The sequence below is a fragment of the Falco biarmicus genome, chromosome 12 (genome assembly GCF_023638135.1).
Source record: "Falco biarmicus isolate bFalBia1 chromosome 12, bFalBia1.pri, whole genome shotgun sequence".
Taxonomy (NCBI): domain Eukaryota; kingdom Metazoa; phylum Chordata; class Aves; order Falconiformes; family Falconidae; genus Falco; species Falco biarmicus.
The window spans coordinates 1,402,666-1,420,941 of record NC_079299.1 but is presented as its reverse complement, the minus strand read 5'-3'; the positions used below and the strand labels follow the sequence as shown (position 1 = coordinate 1,420,941).

The 18,276-nt window shown below is 43.9% G+C and overlaps 1 protein-coding gene across 1 annotated transcript in view; it reads right to left on the bottom strand.

Moving 5' to 3' along the window:
- Positions 1 to 262: 262 nt before the first annotated feature.
- Positions 263 to 18,276, bottom strand: part of DTD1 (D-aminoacyl-tRNA deacylase 1) — a 29,152-nt gene continuing 11,138 nt past the window's right edge. The window contains exons 4-6 of the mRNA XM_056357379.1: positions 14,648 to 14,745; positions 2,641 to 2,817; positions 263 to 877 (exon numbers count right to left, since the gene is read on the bottom strand). Coding sequence (XP_056213354.1) covers positions 2,662 to 2,817; positions 14,648 to 14,745 — 254 coding nt within the window. The 3' untranslated portion in view covers positions 263 to 877; positions 2,641 to 2,661. The remainder of the gene's footprint in view (positions 878 to 2,640; positions 2,818 to 14,647; positions 14,746 to 18,276) is intronic.

Below are 18,276 nucleotides of genomic sequence, written 5' to 3'. Positions count from 1 at the left end.
CTGACAGAACGTCAGCAGGCACGAGACACACTGTGTGGGGCAGCTGCTGTGGCATTTTGATGGCCACCATAAAGTAACAACAGGACTTTAATGTGTTGAAAAGAGCAAAGATTCCAGGCCAGCAACCTGACTTCCAAACGAGAGGTGGGTGAGTTAACATTAGTAGGCGTTCCTTGGCATGTAGCTTTTGCTCCGTGTCACCCACATTGTTACACACGTGGCTGTACCTCAGGGAATGCAATACACAAACACCAACAGGCACTCAGCTAGCATCATTTGTTTAATAAAGTCTTTTCTGTTTTTAAAAAAGTTTACAAGACAGATGTGTTCCACACGATAAATGACTAGCGGCTGATCTTTCCTTTTAATAACTTAACCCATGCAGAAAGATGGACTGCCTAACTCGGTGTTACGTAGCAGCTGAACAATATACCAAAATATACACAGATCTACACGCTGCCATGGAAACAGGTAGCACATGACACCACAGAGTGAGAATCAATATACAAGCCTGCCTGGACAATTTTCAGAATTCAAGTGTAAGTTTAAGGAAAAACCCTGATTTATTTTTGAAATGGAGTCCATGTACTGAGAGTGGATGTTCTGCTACAACCTGCCTACAGTCACCCTTTATTCAGCAGTCATGTGAAAACACATACACAAAAATGTTACAAGTCCTTTTTACTACTGGTACTACACATTAACAACTGAATCTGATAACATTGCTTTGGTTGTTTCAATACAGAATGATATAAGGTTTCTAATGTCTTAGTTCCATTTTCCCATTTTCCATTCTTTTCCAAAGCTGTTGAAGAGTGGTGCGGAGGTGAATGTTGGGTCTCTCTTCAAGAATCCAGTGTAGCTTTTGCATGAGAAACTGTGGAAGGGTAACAAATAGGAAATTACTACAGGTAGAGCAGAAATACAGAATTCCTTCAAATCCCATAGAGAAAAGTATCTTTACTTATTTTCACAGCATGAAAAATCAATGCTAGGTTATCAGTATATCACATTTTAGAAATGTTCCCTAGAATTTCAAATGCTATTAGAAAGGTCACATTGACCAAAGCACTCTAGAAGGCCTGCAAACTCCTGCCCCCTAAAATGTTCTTATTTCAACACACAGCCCAGAAACAGCAGGGGGAACCTTGTATCCCCATAGCATAGCAGCAAAGCCAACAGTTGCTGAGACACAGTACATCCTCACTTTATTTTCTAAGAGCATGCTCTTCCCAATGCACCTGCTCATCTCCAGAATTAAGATCAGGATGATGCACCAAACATAATGCCAAAGAGAGCAGAACTCATGTGATTCCAGCTGCTGTATGATATGACAATCCACTTTTGACTGCAACTCAGTTAATGAGCGGAACCACAGTCTTGAAGCTGCTCTTCATGAGGCCAGGGGAAAAAAGCCTCTGAACTTGAAAGTTTCTTTGATACCTTTTCCAGGTCAATTAAAAAAAAACCCAGCACATTTCCAGAAATCTATTTGATGCCTTATACAAATTCGTTTATATAATGCAAACTTCTATAAAACAGAAATCATCCCCCAGTGTCTGACCACCAGGGAAATCCATCAACTTATTAAAAAAAAAAAGAGAACACCTAATTTTCTGAGCAATGCATGATATTGAATTGTATAAATCACAAGCCAGACTGAATTTTAGGGATGGGAAAATAAAGGTTAGACCTTAACTTTGCAAAGCTGTTAATAATTGAACTACATAGCCAGCTCAGGGCTTCGGTGTGCAGATGAGGGAAATAATACTTTCCTGAGAGCCTGACATGTTTGAAAGTTCAAAATCAGCAATGTAGCTTTTTGGGGCAGGGTGGGCAATGAAAGCTCTGTTCTGAAGACTTAAAACTGATGGGAAGAGTATGATAAATACATATCTACATACGTAGATATGACAAAGGATTAAGGTCTATGTTCAGTCTAATGCCATTCACCCGCGTCCAGGCATATCCTGCAAGTCAAATGCCTGAAGGGAGAGAAAATCCCAGTTCTCATACGGAATTCAAGCAGCAAGTCTGGCTCTCAGTGCCTGGCCTAACGTTCTCATCAGGTGGTGAAGGTACATAAAATGTTATCAAGCCATCCTGGGGCAGAACCAACTGAGGAGGGAGGGGGCAGGAACCACGACAGGAAGTCCCCAAGTTCCGAAATGTTTTCCACTTCCACCGCTGGGGCCTGTGTGTTATTGGGTATCACAGATGGTGGGGGCTGCTCCGAGTGACCTGCCTGCTAGGTAACAACAGAGAGGGAAAGACAACCACGTAGCTCTGCTCTGAAGAACGCAAAGCAGGACTCCGAGTTAAGTCACTGCTGTGCTGTGCTACCAGACCAAATTTTTAGATTTCCTGAGTTAGCCTGCAAACATCGGTGGCTGGGCCAGGCTGACAGACGCACCCCGCCAGCCAAGCACACCGCTGGGATGAGGTTTTCACCCACTTCTGCGTTCTGATGTGCCGCCTGCAGACAGGAGCAGACGTCACCCACCACCAACATTATCAGAATTTCACCTTTCGGCACTTCTAATGCAACCCTCTGCATGTGCTGCTCCAGCAAAGCACCCGGGGTTAGAGGCTGCCAAGCAGGGGGACACACAGCTGTACAGAGGAGTGGAGAAGCCAAACCTGAAGCCTGCTTTGGATGAGCTACGGCTCTCTTTCCGAAGACACATCTCCTTCGGCTCCACTGCTTGCGCTGGGGTCATCCTTGTTACGGGGGGCATTTCTTTCTCTACTTGACTCAGAGGGCACCTTGGTTCTGGTCTTCTCTTTTCTTTGTTGCTGTTTTTCCAGTTTTGTCAGCTATTCACAAAGTAAGAAATACTTCAAGAGCGAGAGAACACTTCATGGAATGAAGTTATTTTAGAACACTATTTCTTAAAAAACAAATGTGAGTATTTGTACAAAAATTGCAACTCAGATTCACAACGTCAATACACATATCAAGAAAACAGAAAAGAAAAAAGAAAGCCCAAGGCTTAGATTTTCAGAAATTTGGAGAAGACAGTGAATTATCATCATATGTAAATACAATCACCCCAAGTATAAAAGCACACTTGTTCAAAGGACTACCCTCAGCTTTCCAGGGTTCCTTCTCCACCCAGTGTGACCTGCAAATGTGGAAAAGAATAAAACACAAGGACCAAAAGGGGGAGCTGGATTCCACCAAACTCCTGTTTTGGGTCTTAAGTGACAGTTTTGTAGTTTCGAAGGTGCTGACAACAGGTGTATCCCCAGTTCAGCCATACAGCACACAACAATAAATTTATTTCATTCTTTATCCAGAGAAATATATATATATATATATATATATATATAAGCCTTAGCACCACTGAGGAGACAGAATAATCATTTCAAGTCAGCTTGGAAAAACCCCTCAGCTAACACTGCCTTGCCACCTCTCAGCAGAAATGCTTTCAATGCTACCAGGAGTCAGATGGAGTTGCACACAGCTGTCACTTCTACATCTCTTTCCCATTTTTCAGAGAAGCAGGTTGCAGTTAGTTTTGGGGACATTACATATTGATAGCTACTTAAATCACTACACTCTGTGCGGTTTATCCATTTGGATAATCTACTGATTTTCTCTACTGCTTCCACAATTTCCAGGAGATAAAGCATACTAGTCATAAATCATAATTTCATGGCCAGAAGATCTCTTCTGAGGTGAAATCTTCATAGAATAAAATAAGCTAGATTACGTGTGTTGATTATGAATTAGATAGGCTCACGGAAGATGTATACAAAGATGTAAACCTGAGCTCCACGTCAAGAAAAGCTGGGAGTGCAGACTGCAGAGCCTTGGGAGGATGCACAGCATCCCCTTGTACCTTATCCCACATACACCCACCCTCTTTGAACACCTGCACACACGGACTTCTAGCCCAACACAGAACATTCCTAGCTGGCTATTTAAAAAAAAAAAAAAAGTGAAATGTGTGAAATGACAGAGGATGACATGTCTAGCGTGATCCAGTCCTCAAGCCACACACACACAGATGCAACAAACATGTTGGGAATGATACAGGCAGTATTTTAACTCATGTATCTGCTATCATGCACACTCCTCTTCTGCCAACAAGTCTGTACACACAGAATGTTAAAGGTGATCAAGAAAGTGAGTGCATCTGCAGGAAGGGAAACAAAAGTTTGTAAGCCCTCAGTATTAAAGGTACTCAGCCTTCGTTAATGGTACTCCCATGGTCTATATCTAGTTGGGTTTTATTTTTGCAAATGGCATTGGGATCATCCAGCCACCGAAAGCAGAACTGGGGCTTCAATGATCTTCACGGTCCAAAACTGTACCAAAGAGGGAAGGCACACCGCATTAGCTGCGGGCTGCAGAGACCTGCAGTTCAAAGTTTCAAGATACAGATTTGTACACACCTCAATAACCATGTGAGCAGGTAGCACGTACTCATCATTCCTCACCAGCCCTCAACCCAGCAGTCAGTAACTGCAAAGTAACCCCCAGCCAAGCACCCGCAACACCAAGCTGAAGTCACATGTTCCAGCCCATACCCCTCGCTTTGCCGCAGCACCGCAGCTCCTAGCAGCGACCCTTTTCGACAATAACGATGCCAAAAAAAAGTCTCCGTTACCCCATAATTCTGTAACTTTTAATACCATGAAACTTCATTGTTTCTGTAAATAATGTGATTACTGAGCGACACGATACCCTCTCTTCTCTCACTAGTGTTTCTTACTACTTGAAAGAAGAAAAAGCCCAAGACACATAACACCAACGGTTTAAATGGAGTTACCTTTGCCTTTGAGAAGGCTGTAAGCTAACCAAATAAAGCTAACTCTGGGTTTTCAAAACATGAAAAACAATAGTGTAGTCCTGCTGTGAACCTTGTGTTATGCAGTACAGAATCCACATCCATAATGTATATTTGTTCATACGTAATTTACATATAGAGGCAGAAATGGCTCAATACATAATAGCACGTCACATCACCATTTCAAACATGCTTACACTGGCCCTTCTCCAACATGGGTCTTGGGGGCAAACAGCATTCTCACTAAGACTTCTGAAGTATATATATTTATGTACACAGTTTTATAAATATATCTATAAATGTACATATAGTCTGATGTACAAGGGGCCATATTCTCTATGAAATAGGAGTAGCATTCATATCCTAGAATAAACAGCATGCAACTGATGGTCTCCAAAGTTATAACATATATACTTATCACAAAGGACCTCATAAGTAACCTAATTCTGCAACTAATTAGTTTGCGAACACCACAGTACAGAGGGCAAACAAAACAGCAGATACACAGAGGTAAATGCAAATCCATCATCACACCTAGCTCTGTAGCAGACCCAAAGCTCTACTCATGACTACTCAACTACGTCTCTTCCTCAGAGGCTGACACCTCTAACAGATGGAGAAAAAACAGGAGCAGGAATAACCTTGGAATATTTAGACCAACTCCCTGGTTGGCACGATCTGACAGCAGCATTCACCCAGCTCAAAAATGGCACAAGTTCATTTAGATGAGGTGAGTAGGTAATTTCATAAACTGTGTTAATCCATATCTCATAATTTAAAAAGAAAGTAAATCCTGTTCATATAACAAATAAAAGGTAATGTTCATTTATGAACTGTTTCATCCACCTAAAACTCAAACAATACTGAAACAGATAAGTCTGTGTGTGTACCTGTGGACATAAACACAGACATACACGCTCTCCAATCTGTTCATACACCATGATCAGCCTATAAACCAAAGGTCAGATACAAAGATTAAAATATATTTCTTTGTACTCAGAATATACAGCTCATGGTTATCACTCAGGCAACAAAAGAATTACACATCTCTGAATTTTTCCATTTCTGTGCTTCTAAGGTGTTGAGTAATACAAATGGACGCGTTACAGGTATACGCTCCACCACAAAAGACCTGCCAGTGAGTTGAAAAAGTAACAACAGTTAACTTTATGGTATTACAGTGATTAGAACTTCAGACACCCAAGTCTGGTTCAATGAAACATACCTCTAATGCTTTCCATACAAGCACAGAGTGTGTTCCATAGTCACTGTCTCACCTGCACAAATGCCATGAGCTGTTTGTGACTGCTGCCTTAAGGCGTTTGCTGGCTAGCTGTGGAGATGGTGCACCTGTGTGGAAGATGCCTGACTCAGCTTCATATCCATAAACCAAAATTCCTGCTTTTCTGAGACACCTTGGATGGCTCCTAAGGATTCACAGTGCGGGCACCTTACAGCAGAAGCAGCAGTGTCTCACAGCAGACATGCAGTGTACGCCTAAGATGTAACGCTGGGCTGGTAAGCAGCATGGAGCTGTTACAGCTGCGCAAGCACCGAAATAATCACATTAATTAACACAAGACCAGGCATCCTACGTGTTAAGCTACGACATGCTGCGCCTAGGCAAAAATCTGTGCACGGGACTCGAATCAGTGCCCACCAAATCATTAAGACACTATTAACTATAGACACAACAGGAGTAACTGAGGCTGAAAACTCACATGGAAAATAACAAACCTGTACATGCCAACCCTTTTATCTCAAACCACAGCACCCTGGAATCACTTTGTGTTACAACTTTGGCTAAGACCAAAGCCCACAGACTGATCGGCTATTCAGAAGTCATCCTTTATGGTCCCTTGCCAGCCGTCAAAACCAGCACTTTGAGGATCAATACCAGGTCTGACCCGACTGCTGAATTCCTGAAGCATGAAATAAGCCAGAAAAGTCTTGAAACATCTCAAGTGTTTAAGGCCATCTCCCTTGTGACCACGCACAAACAGGCAAGAGTCCTCACTCCACAGAAGGTAACAATTCTTTTCTCCTACTGTAATGCAGATATTTTACATTGCTGAGACACTACCGATAAATTAATAATCTCCAACGACATGGACACTGCTTCATCCCCAACAGACTGACCAACACAGTCAGAGTTTTGAAAAAGGTCAACATTTACATTTGGTTTGACAACTTCTCTGACAAATTCTAGCCTGGTGCAATTTCATAGTGTACCACAGACGTGAAATTCTAAAATCTGAATAACTACAGTGGCAAGCTAGGCTGCACTGTGAAAAGCTTTCACCAAAGCAGAAATGTCTGCTGTCACATCAGCTGTGATACTACAACACAACACTTTTGCAATCAATTTGCTGTAGCAAAAATATGCAAACCAACTGGCACACCAAGCCCTTCACTTGAAAACGTTTATAATTCTGCAGGTCATTTGTTTTGCTGGAGTTAATTTCCCACATCCAGAAATGCCTTAGTGTCAGCCTTCCTTGAAGTTCTTCCTTCTTGAATAACAGAAACATAGCGAGTGTTTTCCTCCTTCCCTGTGATCAATGTGTACACAGAGGTTGTTTGCTCCTCTAGAGACAGCTTTTCCTTTTAGAATAGCCATGAATAACACCAGCAAGAAGCAAATGACACCAGCAAAAGAATTATTTTGTTTGCAGTCTGCTGCAAAATCAGCAGCAGTGTTCATGTTTCTGGAACCTCAAATAATGACAAGGTCTGCAGATGTATCTTTTAAATTTCACTAGTGGGTTTGGCAAGCTACTACGACTTCAAATCTAAGAGAAAAAAAGAAAAAAAATCACAGCACCTTTAAGGCCAGGTTACATTTCAGGAAGGGACCAATCCTTCGAATTGCCATAGGGTGTCACAAATACAGCAGCTAAGCTAATGACAGCACTGAGCTAAAATGATTATCAGAGGTTTACTGCAAAAATAAATCAATGGCAAGGTCGTGACAGAAGCATAGTCTTCACAACCCGTTAAGGAGATGGCAGATCATCTGACTTTTTCCTTTTCCTTTCCACATATCCATACCTTAGAGTTACGATCGCAGTGTTATCAGGAGCTTTTTTCTCTTTGAGAAGAGGGCACAATCCTTTTTGGCCAACAGGCAGCTCATGCAGGGAATTACATACTTTATTCTGTCCTAGAAGATATGTCAGCAGCACACAATGAAGTTACACTACATGGGCCCAAAGCCTGAGGCAAGAGAAGTGCTACCAGCCTTCCACCAGTTAGCCTTGCCTAACTGGCCGCCCAGGGTCTTGGAAGAATTCCCTAGCTGAGCAGTATCAGCTGCATGGCTTCCCTCCTCATCTTCCCCAAGGACTCTTCATCACCAGTGATGCAGATAACCAGCTGAGCCCCCTTTGGTTTATTTTCCTCCCCAAAACTTTCAGTATAAGAAAAGAAACTCACAGGTTATGGATTTGTTTCTTCAAAGCACAAAACCAGTGCAACTGGAAGGAGAGAAACATCAAAGCTGGCAACACAGCACCTAGAAAAAATGTCAGGTAATGGTGTCGAGGAGCGCAGTTTATTTCTCACAGCAGTGCATACATTTGCATGGGAAGGAAGAAAAACCGGGTGACAAAAAAAAAAAAATTCAAAGACAATGGGGAAAAAAACCACTCTGCAGATGGGGGCCCTTCACCGTACTGTCATTTACCATAGATTAAAATAAAATATTTATCACCAGCCATGTCAAGACTGTGCTACTGATCACCTAATTCCAAGATAGTGCCCATCCCTCCCTAAAATGAAAATGCAAGCTGAAGCAACACTGTACTTGAGGAACTGAAAATGCCTTCAGCTACATTATATTATAATGTTCTAACTGAAAAATGATAGAAAAGTTAAAATACTAGATTGCAGGGTTCTCTGCACTCAGCAGAGAAATCACTTTTGGCTACACTTATGAGAAATACTTTAAGGCATAAATAATAGAATATTTAGGTGGAATTCATTTAATGGATTTTCTATGAAGATCCTCCTGCCACTTAAAAATGTATGTTACTTAAATGTTATGAGATGTCTCTGTCATTTAAAACTGACATTTCCAAGGGGCACCACATTACTATTTATTCCTCGTCTCAACCAAGCGCGCACATGCTGCTTTACTGTACTGCTACAGGCAGGGTCAGTAACAAAGAGCTACTTCAACGCTTTCACTCCTCTTATTCCTTCCACTACAATATCCAGTTCCAAAATACGGTTTAAAATACAATGTAGTTTATTTCCTTCTGAACAGTAATGGAACAAACTGGTCCACAGAGATCAGTCCAGCACCTGATTAGAACATGTGAATTAAACAGTGAAACAGCTATGCCCCTGCCCTAGCAGAAGACATAAAAATGCAGAGTGTTTCCAATCTGAATTCCACAATTATTCATAATGTTTTCAAAGTTCAGTGGACTCTTTTTGAGTTGTCACCATGTCACCTCCTCAGGCACACTCTAAAACCTCTTCCTGCTCCATTTCCATCTGGCTGCTTCTTCCAGCTACAAATTCCTATAAAAAAATACAAAGTACCTCTCCCTAGTCTTCCCCAGGCAGACATACAAAGCATTCTGGGCATAGCTAACCTAATCTCCGCGATGATTACAACAAACTTCATCAAAACAGCACAGAAATTTGCTACACTCTTATCAATGGCCTCTGTACTTCCAAAGAGATGCATGTAAGTTCAAAGGAAATACCCAAAATCACCTCACCAGTTAAGGCTGGAAACTACAATGCTTGTGTTTTGTACTAGAACATTAGGAAAAATCCTTTTGTTTTTTGCATCATAGCCAAGAGCGAAGAGAAATCCCCTGATCAACCCCCACTCTCAAAGACTATTTAGGAAGCATAGTTAATATCAATACTATAATATTATTGAACTCAGATCAGAATCACTGCATGCGTATATTGATCTTCTCCCATTTTATGCCTCTTTTTTTTTTTTTTTTTTCACATTTCTTACCAGGTTTCTAAATCTGTGGCTTTATTTTGCCTTTCAAGCAAAATTTCTTGTACATCAGATTTACCAAAAAGGTGCTTCAAGAGCTCAATTAAATGCCAAAATGCCAACTATTTTTAATGTTTCTATTATTCCACTCACATGCCTAAAATTCAAAAAAACATCTCATCTTCAGAAAAGGCCCAGCAATCACTAAATATTGCTGGTGAAAGAATCTTCTGATTTACTTCATACTTTCAAATCACTTGCTTATTACTTAATCAGACCACAATGGAACCGAACAGTTCACAACAAACTGAACTGTAGGAGCTTCCCCTGTTTAATAGGGTTTCACAAACAGCTGCAATATTCTCTTAAGATATACATATATACACCCATACATGGTTTTTATATATACACACACACACGTATCTGTTGTATGAGGAAGACAGTTTTTAAATTTTTTAATTAATTCTGTAATTGATTCATTTATACCTTTCCAGCAGAAGGGATATAAAAATACATTTGGATTAATGTATTTTTACTCACTACATTGCTAAGGAATTATAAAGATCAGATTACCAATTACAACCACAGACAACCACTTTAAAAAAAAAAAAAAAAGAGATACTTCACTGTCACATCCAACGATACAGAACAACTATTCATCAGCAATTATTTGTCTAATCTCTTTCTGATAACAACACACTAAACACTGCAGGATGTTTTACATATCTCTTCTTGCTGAAGCAGAAACACAACCTTAGTTTCCAAGCTACGAGCAAATCGACAGACTGTATGACAGCAAGAAAAAAAAATGCAACGGGCAGGGAAGAGGAAAGAGAATGACAAATTTAAATTGGTTCTTCCCCACCACGTCTTGTATGATGGGTCAGAGATGACAGCACACATGTCAAACAGTATCAGGAAAGGATGCTTAACAGCGTCAGAAACAGCCAGTGCCTCTGACTGTGTGTGTTAAGGTCTCAATGTGAGCTAGAAAAGCTATCCAGTAACAGTTTAAAAAGTGCTAGTTTTCAAGTAAATGGGGTTCTTTGAAATATGGCATAGATTAAATTCTTTGTGCATCCAAAGCGCAATGGCTGGATTGCTTTATCAGTGTCTGTGTCACTCTAAGAGCTCATCCATTTCTGTGACAAACAAGAATCTGCCACAACAGGACTTGCAATGAGCTGGAACTCTGGGTGGCTCAGGAAATGTGTGTGAACAACACATCGCAGCAGGGAGGCAAGTAAACCTAACATTACTCTTATTCTTATACACAGACTGTCTGGTGCCCACTCAGATAGCCCATGCAAGGACTCTGTCCTTTTCCTAGGGTCCAGGCACCAACCCAGTGAGAAGATTCTTGGTGTAACCTTACCTTAGGATAAATGACAGTGCTCTAAGCACATCCTGCATGAGAAGCCTCATCTTTGCCGATGGTTTAAGGAGGAAAGGAAGGCAATTAGCAGGCCAGACTAAAGCAGAATGAGACATTCACATTAAACAAAGATCTCATGCCAGAGAAAGTTTAAAAACCAGCATCCTTCCCAGTCTTCAGCCCATGTTGTGGCCCCTAGGAAGGCACAGTCAGATGGGAAAAGTAGGCAGCCTCGAACTGTAAGGACAAAATCCTTAAACAAGCCAACATTCCCCAGGAAAGAGACAGAACCTTGCAGAATCCTGCATGCCCCGGTGATTCCTCTCGGGTTATTTTACACCTACATACAGGACAGCACAGGTAAAAGCTCTCTCAGTGCTCTCAATTCCAGTCAGAATCTGGCCCATGCCATCCTTCAGTGAATCACCAACCCCTTGCTCCCACTGCCTGCTTGAACAAAAAAGACTGATCACCAGTTTTGCCCAAGACATTGTCACAGGCAACAAGCCACAGAGCTGCCCTCCACCTTGCCAGTAACGCCCTCAACTGTGGGCTACAACAAACGCTGCTACACAAAGGATCTGGCCACCCGCACCCGAGACAGCCATGTGAGAGCACGGAGAATCTGTGCAGCAAACACTGCTTGGTGGCACGGAGGGAACATCTCCTCTCCTATTCCACAAAGAGCTGGAGTGGCAAAAGCAGAGGGTCAGTATGGCCACAAGTACCACAGCTAAACCTCAGGCTTAACAAGTCTATACCATAAACACGGCACCTGAAAACAGCGGGCCATAACCCTCCTGAGGGCTGGTGAACAGCTCAAAGGGGACATCAGAGCCCTTGTCCCTCTGCCACCCAGCAGACTATTCTGCAGGCTGATCAGGCAGCAGCTCAATTCCTCCAAGCCGGGATGTCAGTGCTCACATCTGCAAACAGCTCTCACTTGAAAGACAGAGCTGCTGCTGCTAATTATGCATGGTTTGGGCTGAGAAACCTTTGTGCTAAAGCTGTGAGGGTACAGAAAGACAGACCAGGACCAGGTGTAGTTCTTTCAGGGGCTAAAACATCACAAAAAGGATACAGAACAGAATTTGGAGGTAAAACGAGAACAACTCCAAACCAAGATACTTTAACTATTTAAGGCAACAAGAGCTGCTTCTTTAGGCTTTCCCAAGCTCCTTTCCCAGTAGGCTCCAGTACACCTTTAGTATGGTTATTTTGAGATACACAGAACTCCCAGGAGACGCATAACTCCCACCAATTACAGCCACCAGTTGCACCACAGTTATCACAGAACTGACAATCAGGCATTAAAAAAGCAGGTATACACGGGTGGCTGAAAAACCCAAATGACTGATATTTAATCCAGAAGAGTGATGGTCAGACGGCAACTCAAGGACAGACCCTACCAGCAAAGTCACTCTATCTTGCTGGTCAACTGGTCACGTAATTTGGTAGCACCACTGCACATGGGACAAACCGCAGCTAGGAATACTGAAAAGAATAGAATAGTGCAGTTCCAGTTGGAAGGGACCTACAACAATCATCTAATCCAACTGCCTGACCACTTCAGGGCTCACCAAGAGTTACAGCGCGTTATCAAGGGTATTGTCCAAATGCCTCTTAAATACTGACAGGCTTGGGGCGCTGACCACCCCTCCTGGAAGCCTGACCCCCCTGCTCAGTACAGAAATGTTTCCTTATGCCAAGCCTGCATCTCTCCTGACGCAGCTTTGAACCATCGCCATGTGCCCTCTCGCTGGATCCCAGCAGAAGAGCTCAGCACCTCCCTCTCCACCTCCCCTCCTCAGGAAGCTGTAGAGGGTAACGAGGGTGCTCCTCAGCCGCCTCCTCTGCAACAAAGCCAGACTTCTTAACCGCTCCTCAGAGGACATTCCTTCCAGCCCTTTCACTGGCTTTGTTCTCTGGACACATTCAAGTACCTTAACATCCTCCTTAAGTTGCGGGCAAGAATTGCACTCAGTACTTGAGGTGAGGCTGCACCACACTAACTAAAGCGGGAAGTCACCTCTTCCGACCAGCTGGTTACACCGTATGTGATGCGCCCCAGGATGCAGTTTGCCTTCTCGGCTGCCAGGGCACACTGCTGGCTCGTATCGATCCTGCTGTCAACCAGCACCCGCAGATCCCTTTCCACAGGGCTGCTCTCCAGCTACTCCTCTCCCAGTCTATACTTGTGTCCAGCACTGCTCTGTCCCAGGTGCAGAATCTGGCATTTGGTCTAGTTAAATTTCATGCCACTGATGATTGTCCAACACTCCAATCTATCTACACCCCCCTGCAAGGCCACTTGTCCTTCAAGGAGTCAACAGCACCTCCCAGTTTGATATCACCAGCAAACTTAATAACAGTACACTTAACTCCTGCATCCAGATCACTGATAAAAATACTGAACAGAACTGGCCCCAGAATTAAGCCCTGAGGAACACTGCTGTGACCAGCCTCCAGCCAGATGTAGCCCCATTCACCACAACCCTTTGAGCACTGCCATTCAGCCAGTTCTTCACCCAGTGCACCATGCACCTGCTCATCTCACAGCTGGAGGACTTGTCAAGAAGGATGCTGTGAGGGACAGTATCAAAAGCCTTACTAAAATCCACAAAAACTAAATCCACCACCTTCCTTTCATCCACTAGGCACATGACCTTATTGTAGAAGGGCATCAAATTAGAAAGGACTTTCCCTTTGTGAACCCACCCTGACTGCCTGATGACTGCATTGTCCTTTAAATGCTTTTCAATAGCACCCAGTATAATCTCCTCTGTACTTTTTCCAGGTACCGAGGTTACATTAACAGGTTTGCAGTCTCTTGGTTCTTCCCTCATGCCCTTCTTACAAACTGCAATCATTTTAACAAGGTTAAGTGGTTATATAAATAGGGTAGCTTGGCCTTGCTGAAGCACAGCTGGTAGTAACAATCCCTCTCCCTTCTCCTTCAGCCTGGAAAAGTTGGTCACTTGTGTTCAGAGGATGAGAAAACCTCATCGCTACATTTGATTTTCAGCATAGCTCATGCTGTGCCTCAGCAGAACTAGCTCTCCTCTCCACTCCAGACTTAAATTCAGGACTTAAATTTGTATTCTCATTTCTGACAAAGGCAGCTCTCCAGTTCCATCCAGCCACCCACACACAAAACCTCCTAAATGTCAAGAAACTTCACCAGAAAAAAGGGGGTGTCCAGACACATTAAAAACATAGTTAATGAGTCATAACTAAACAGCAGCTTTAATGATGAGCAAGAATAAACTGTAAAAAGCTGGTCTGCATTACACACACATGACCTTTACCAGGACAGCAAGCAGCTACCAACAGGTCAGGGAACTGAAGAAAACACCACAGTTATTTAACATTCCCAAGGCCGCACAGGAAGCACAAGGTCGTCATACCTAAGGAAAGCTATTCTGCTTCCTAACGGGAATGCTACAAATCCACCGAGAAAGCACAGCCTATACATCAACCCTTTCCGGACAGCCCTTCTCGGTCACTTACCTGTTTAGGGTCAACAGTGGCAGCTGGGGACTCCAATTCTATTGTTACAGGACCGTCATTCTGGATGTGTACCTGCATGTAGGCACCAAACTTGCCATCTGAAAAGGGAAGAGACAAGAAGTGCTGAGGGCTCTTGGAAAGATAACACATACCAAAATCTTTACCAAATGTGCTACTAAAAAAGAAAAAAAAAAAACAAACAGATAAAACGACAGCCAACGAACAAACTGCAGAAAGCTACTAAGAAAAAAACAATGTACGTGCATGCAGCTACGTGGTCTGACATTCAGAGACGATAAACACTTGGCCAAGTACAGAAACATCCACAAAACAAACCAAGGCTACAGATAACCAAGGTGCTCACAGTTCTGGGTAAGCGGGATAGTTCTCACAGGCAGGAGACTAAACTTTAAAGGATGTAACAGCTAAGGCTAGGGATCCAGTCCAGCTAACCAGTTGCCATTTTGAAGAAATCTTATATATAGCAAAAGATAAAAAGACCCGAAGCCTGCTCAGAATCATTTGACATTGGATACTCTAGAGCTGGGGACACTGGTGTACAGCTCAGTCCCAATCTGCCACGGCAATTTCTACATCCCTGTTTGCAACCTAGACCATTCTTTGACAGTCTGGCAAAAAGGGCAGAAAAAAAAGACTGTCTACTCCCTCGATCCTGCCTACTTCACAGGAATACACTCCTGAAATCAGAAATGTCTATGTCATTTGTCATCAGTGGCATTTATTAGCACACCAGCTGAGGCACAGACCACATTTTTGGTAAGCATTTGAGAAGCTTCCATCACAACAGACCCATGACACTTTTATCCTGTCTAGTCTACAGCAGCCACCCCTTTGCATGCTGTCTTCTCCTCACATCTCACTTTACTTTCTGCAGACTTCCTTGCTCCATTTTTTCTAGTCCAGCTTTCTACCCTTCAAACTCACCCCACCGCTGGCTGCACCTACGTGACTGCTCACTACCACCTTCTCTCTTCTCCTTGTCCTGCACACCTGAGCAGCCTTTCTAGACCTTCCTGTAGGGACAGCAACAAGACCAGACACTACTACATCAATACAAATGCACGGAACAGAAAAAGGTGTACTGCAGCAAGCAGCCAGCAGTTATCCAGAGACTGGAAGAGTCTCGTTGGGAAGGCAACGCAACCAGAACCACTTCCAACCAGCAAGAACATGCTGAAAGAAGTAGGCTCAAGCTTCAGTGGAGCAACCACCCACTGGGAATATTTACATGAGACTCTGTATAGCTACACAGCAGCTTTCCATGGCAACGTATGATGTCCCCGAGTGACCAGAGGTCACACCACACTGTCCTGATTTTTCACAAAGGTGTTACTGGGACAAAGAGCTCTCCAAGAGTTTTCAGTCTTTCCCCATCTCATCCTGTAAGTCAGACAGAAGCCTGATATTGCTTAAAAGAAAAAGTAAGAAAAAGCATATTCAGGCCTGTCCAACACGTCTGGGCCATATCACAACAGATTTAGTGCCCAACTGCGTTCTCAAAGGCTGTATGCCACAAGCCACCCCAGGAGCTAGAGATACAAGCTCCAGCAAAGCCAAAAGCTACAGCACTGCACAACACTCTGCTGCCAGTGGCCCAGCAGCCAAGGAAAAGCTTCCTGGACCCATCACTGAAGAGTTAGAGCAACACAAATGCCAATGGGAGGGGGCAAGAACACGATTCAGGGAAGTAATTCTATGAAAAGGAACGGGATTTACTGAATAAAAAGCTGCACAGTTTCACCAGCTGCACTCCTCAGACATTTTCTGCCCCACACGTGAGGTGGCAGAAGAGAAAACGTGCCAGTGTCCCCGTGTCCCAGCTCACTGCCTCTACACAGGCTCCTTTGATCAAATCGACCTTCAGTGTTTCATGTGGGCTGGGAAACGTTATGGGTGTTGAATCTAGAAGCATGACAAAGACATGGCTGCCACCACTGCACACCCCCAGGTGCAAACAGTAGCGAGGTTCAGCATGTACTCCCAGTAGGCAGACACAGGCACACACGTGTGTCACACACACATACAGCCGGCTGCACAGGTATCAACACAGACACACAAGCACTCAAATGAGCACAAACAGCACCGACAGCCTCACCTTGAGCCCCTCGCTGGCTGATCAGGTTGAAGGTCCTTTAGTGGGAAATATGTATGTATATACAATGCAGACCCCTCCAGCAGCCGGGCTTAGAAACTCAGTCTGCCCACAGATCTTGGCCTCCCTAGGTGCTGGCACGTGGGGTACAAGTCCCTGAGGCCCCCAGCCCTGCTCCAGCTGCTGGCACAGATCCCCCACCCAGCTCTCTGGCAGTTTGCTGCCTCCCCCTTCATCTTACCCTTAAGACACACACGTGTACGCACACAGGTCTCATCCACAGACACCCCCAAATCTCTCCAGCAACTGGCCAGGACTCCTCTAGTCCCTCCAGGAGCCAATTCCTCCTGTGGTCTCCCCGTCAAAGATGCCCACCCAGGCTCAGCTGTGGCCACGCAGCCCCTCGCCAGCCCATCCTGCTTGTGTTTGCTCACCCACCCTCACTGGCAGACGCACACCTCCGACCCACGGCCCCGCTGCAGCGCTGCGCTCAGCCCCCCACTCACACGCATGCACACAAAACAGTGGGTCCCTCAAAACAGTCTGTAATGGACTTTAATAAGAAAACGAGGCAGACTGTGCTGATCAGGTGAAGGGCACGGCCACAAGTGTACTGACCAGCCACTGCTTCTACGGGGCTGGGCCTTTTTATACCCATATCCCTTAATTTTCCCACTCTTGTTCCTCCTGGAATTACCTAGATCTACCCCCTTCCCTGCCTTTGCTTCCTCACTTAAACGTCTTGTAAGTCTTAAGCCACCCTAAAATGCTCTCCTCCTGCACGTGTCCTGTACCTCTAGACAGTGACCCCCCCCAGCCTGAAAGGTGCCCCAGAGAGCCATTCCTGCTGACACCCCAGGGTGGGCATCACGCCGGGACCACGGGACTGAGGATCCCCCAGGAGACCCCTGGGAGGGGCCTGGACAGGGTTTGCAACCCTCTGAGTCCAGAATTTGGGTTCCCCTGCCTGCCCCTGTGCTCCTTTGTGTGTGTGCCAACTGGTTTTGCATCACATAACCTAAGAAGAACTGCTACAACAGGAGTAAAAGTGTCATTCCATTTGACAGCTCTGCTGTAGGGTCAGTACCCTCTGGAGGGAGAGGACAACTGAGGCTGTGGTGACATCAAAGTATGGCACATCAGAAGTTACTGGCACATCAACAGTTACTGTTTTAACAAGGTGCAGCTGACTCGATTGAGTAAATCAGGTAAGCAGAGATACCATGAAGCTGTCCATATTTCAGGAAAGGATCAGTGTGTTCTGAATGCTAGCTAACGGTGCAAAAGAAAAAAAAAAAGAGAGGTACTACATAATTACAGAAAATAAAAGAAAATTTAGGAGACAAAAGTATTACAAAACAAGTAGAAAAAATAAAAAAAAGAGCTGTTCTCATTTTATAAATTTGCAAAAGCCTGGAACATGTAAAGAGTCCCACTGAGAAGAGATGTCAGAGCAATCAAAAAAACAGCGATTATAAATTTCCCGCACGGTTTTCAAACCCTTTGCCACCCATGA